Source organism: Papio anubis, chromosome 1 (assembly GCF_008728515.1).
Source record: "Papio anubis isolate 15944 chromosome 1, Panubis1.0, whole genome shotgun sequence".
In the NCBI taxonomy this organism is placed as follows: domain Eukaryota; kingdom Metazoa; phylum Chordata; class Mammalia; order Primates; family Cercopithecidae; genus Papio; species Papio anubis.
Window position 1 is genome coordinate 187,762,520 of NC_044976.1, and position 3,718 is coordinate 187,766,237.

Here is a 3,718-nt window from a genome sequence, read left to right on the forward strand (position 1 = left end):
TGTTCAATGGGAGAATGAATATACATACTGTGGTACATTTGTATTATGGAATACTACTCTGTAATAAAATAATAAACTATTGATATAATAATACTATAGGTGACTTCAAAACATCATATTAAGGAAGAAAAGCCAGAAAACACTACAGATTTTATTATTCTATTTGTGTGAAAATTAAGACTGGTAAAACTAGTCTATAGTAATAAAAATCAAATTAGTTGTTGCCTGGGGTTGCTGGGCAGTAGGAGGGGGTGTTGATGGCAAGGAGGGGGATGAGGGGATTAACTGGAAAGAGGCTGGAGGGAACTTGCTGTGTTGACAGAAATGTTCTGTGTCTGTCTTGACTGGGGTGTTTTTTACACAGAAGGGTACATTTGTCTTAACTCATCAATCAGATTATATACAAAAGATCTGTGCATGTTACTGTATGCAAATTATATATCAGTAAAATTAATTAGTGAAAAATAAATAAAAAGCACCCAGGAGAGAATTTCCACAGGTTCCTACCATCATCATATCTACCCACCCTACATCTGTGCCCAGGTACTACCTTTCCTCCTGTTTATAAAAATGAACTGTCTTTTCTCCTAAAGCCACTCTTCCATTGCAGCACTAGATCCCATTCCTTCTCATCTCACCTCACTGAGGACATTACTCTGGTAATTCTCCTCTCGCCCTCCTGCATCAGTTTTTCTGTCTCTACTGGATCATTCACATGAGCACAGAAACATGCTGAAAAATCCCCCATTCTAAAAAGAGAGAGATGTCCCCCTTTGACCTGACATCCTCCTCCAGTTTACATTCCATTTCTCTGCTTTTGTTACAACGAAGTTCTTCATAAGTGTTGCCTGTATTTTCTGTCTACAAGTTCCTTCCATGTCTTCTCTTAAACTTGCTCCAGTTAGGGTTTTGCCTTCAACACAACTCAAACTGCCTGCCAAGGTCACCAATAACCTTTTTGTGGCCAAATCAAATGGTCAATTCTCAGACCATTGATATTTTTTTCTCTGCTAAACACATTCTACACTTGCTTCAGGATTTGTTTTCCTCTTACCTCATTGGTCATTCTTCCTTTGCTGATCCATTTGCCTCAGCCTGATCCCTAAATATTAAGTTTGGCCCTTGCAACTCTTTTCTTTCTTGTCTATGTTGTCTTGATGGTCACATCCCATCTTGTGGCTTAAATACAATCTATATTCTGACAGTATCCAATTAAAAAAAAAAAACTCTCTCCTGAAGACCTGCATCGGCTCCAAACTCACAATAGTTAATTCCCAGCATAGCTCAGAGGGAAAATTGCAAGGTCTAATGAGTGAGAGAAAATACTATAAACACAGAAAATGCAGCAGTTGAAGGATAACTCATATTGTCATAAATTTGGGGAGCATATTGACAGTATATTCTAAAGGTATTAGTCCACAGAGAAAAAAAATGTAAGGTTGGGTCTGGCTAAATTTATTAATATAAATATGGAGATTTAATATGTTTAACTGCCTAGGTGTAACTAACAATTTGTTTGGTTGGTTAGCAGGACTGACTTTAATAGTGGCCTATAGTGAATGAAATTGAGATGCCATCCCAGCACTTTGTGAGGCCGAGGCGAGTGGATTACGAGGTAAGGAATTCAAGACCAACCTGGCCAAGATGGTGAAACCCTGTCTCTACCAAAAATACAAAAATTAGCTGGGTGTGGTGGTACACACCTGTAATCCCAGCTACTCAGGAGGCTGAAGCAGAAGAATGGCTTGAACCCGGGAGGTGGAGCTTGCAGTGAGCTGAGATCGTGCCACTGCACTCCAGCCTGGGTGACAGAGTGAGACTCGGTCTCAAAAAAAAAAAAAATTGAGATGCCATTACTTCTTTGGTATGCTCTAGAAATTAAGCCACAGGCTTAGGGAAATCAGTATGTTAGAGCAGATATGATCACCCACATATCAACCATACCTCCTGGAGGCCTAGAGGGTATTCCCTTCACCAAATCATTAACAAATTAATAAATATAAAAAATCAATCATTTAATAAATACTTGGGTTGGAAGCCTCGGTATTCTTTTAAAGCTCAGTGTTGGCTGATTCTGTAGGTCAGTGATGATGGTCGGAAATGTTGCCATGAAATTAGGAATCCCTGATTTCAATGGAATAATAGAATCCTGGTGTGTAGAAGGCCAGGCGGCAGCATTTAATAATCAGAGACAGGATAGATGCAATTACCACATTAAGCTGCAGAGAGGAAATGTTAATCAAGAGCTTTAACCCAAGAGATTTGTGGCAATAATTAACAATTACAAGGTGCCTGGGGATGAAATAGGTGGGCAGCCAAAGTTTTGCTTTAGAAAAATTCTAGGTCTTCCCTTCTTGCCTCCCGGTTATCTTGGCAGCTGCTTTTGTTTGGGGGCCATTCCACACCTAATGCAGGAAGATGGTGGTTGCAAAGAAGTCAGTGGAATGGATCAACTCTAGGCTCCTACTTGTTATAAAAAGTGGGAAGTACATACTGGGGTACAAACAGACTCTAAAGATGATCAGGCAAGGCAAAGCAAAATTGTCTATCCTCACTGAAAACTGCCCAGCTTTGAGGAAATCCAAAATAGAGTGCTATACTGTGTTGACCCAAACTGGCGTGCATCACTACAGTGACAATACTTTTGAATTGGGCATAGCATGTGGGAAATACCGCAGCATATGCACGCAGTCCATCATTGATCCAGGCGATTCTGATATCATTAGAAGCATGCCAGAACAGACAGGCCACCACCTTGGCCATTCAGGTTTCTCAGCCAGTTCATCCTGTGGGCCTTGGAGAGTCCAAACCAATCTGGGGCCAAAAGTTTCCCCAACACAGTACAGCTGCTCTACCAAAAAGCGACCAAACTGCTTCTTTAAGTGGGTCTGTGATCCCGTTCCTCCTGTCTGGGTAAGACCTCCCAACCAGGGTCTCCAGCCACCTCCTACAGGTGCATTCAGGTTGACAATAGATCAGTACCCCCCTGGGATGGAGCTTCCAGAGGAAGAGGCAGGCTGCCATTTTTGCTCTTTCACAGCCTTCACCGGTGATACCTTCAGGTACAGGAAAAACAAAGGTGACTAGGGTCTGAGGCAGACCCCCAGAAAACCACAGCAGACCTATGGAAAAGTGGCCAGACAGTTAAAAGAAAAACAAACAAACAGGAAACAACAACAACAAAGAAAACAACACAAAAATCCCACTCAAAGGTCAGCAACCTTGAATACTGAAGGTAGATAAGCCCACAAAGAAAAGAAAGAATCAATGCAAAAACAATAAAAACTCAAAAAGAAAGGAAGATGACACAAAAACAAATGGAAAAACATTCCATGCTCATGGATAGTACTGTTATGCCCAGACCGTTTATTCCCCGAAGAAGACCACCAGAGTCCAGAGTCAAAGCTAAGCAGCAAGGATCTTTATTACAGGTTCGAACCTGGAACTCTCCCTCGCTCGCGAAACAAGACGGGCAGGAGAGCTCCCCTACTGAGCTCCGAGCAGTGTTATATAGTCTAAGAAAAGTGGGCATAGAGTTATTATACAAATCAGATATATGATTGGCTAGTGTTTGAACAAGGCGATTTGGCTAACTATGACTGGTTCCCGCCATTTCTGATATTTCGGTTCAACCTTTGAGGCGGGAGAGCAGGTTTATGGCAGCAAGAGTTTATCTTACTTAAACACGTCTTGTGACCTTGCCTCAGAACTTACAAAA

At 41.5% G+C, this 3,718-nt stretch overlaps 1 protein-coding gene across 1 annotated transcript; it reads left to right on the top strand.

The window, feature by feature from the left end:
• The first annotated feature begins 1,776 nt into the window (after positions 1 to 1,776).
• On the top strand, positions 1,777 to 3,199 carry LOC108582678. Its single transcript, XM_021934568.2, has one exon. The coding sequence runs from the start codon at positions 2,419 to 2,421 to the stop codon at positions 3,085 to 3,087; it is 669 nt and encodes a 222-aa protein (XP_021790260.2). The 5' UTR covers positions 1,777 to 2,418; the 3' UTR covers positions 3,088 to 3,199.
• Positions 3,200 to 3,718: the final 519 nt, after the last annotated feature.

Bases quoted from the DNA above. Each gene is read 5' to 3' on its own strand.
- LOC108582678 (XM_021934568.2), top strand. From the start codon at position 2,419: ATGGTGGTTGCAAAGAAGTCAGTGGAATGGATCAACTCTAGGCTCCTA.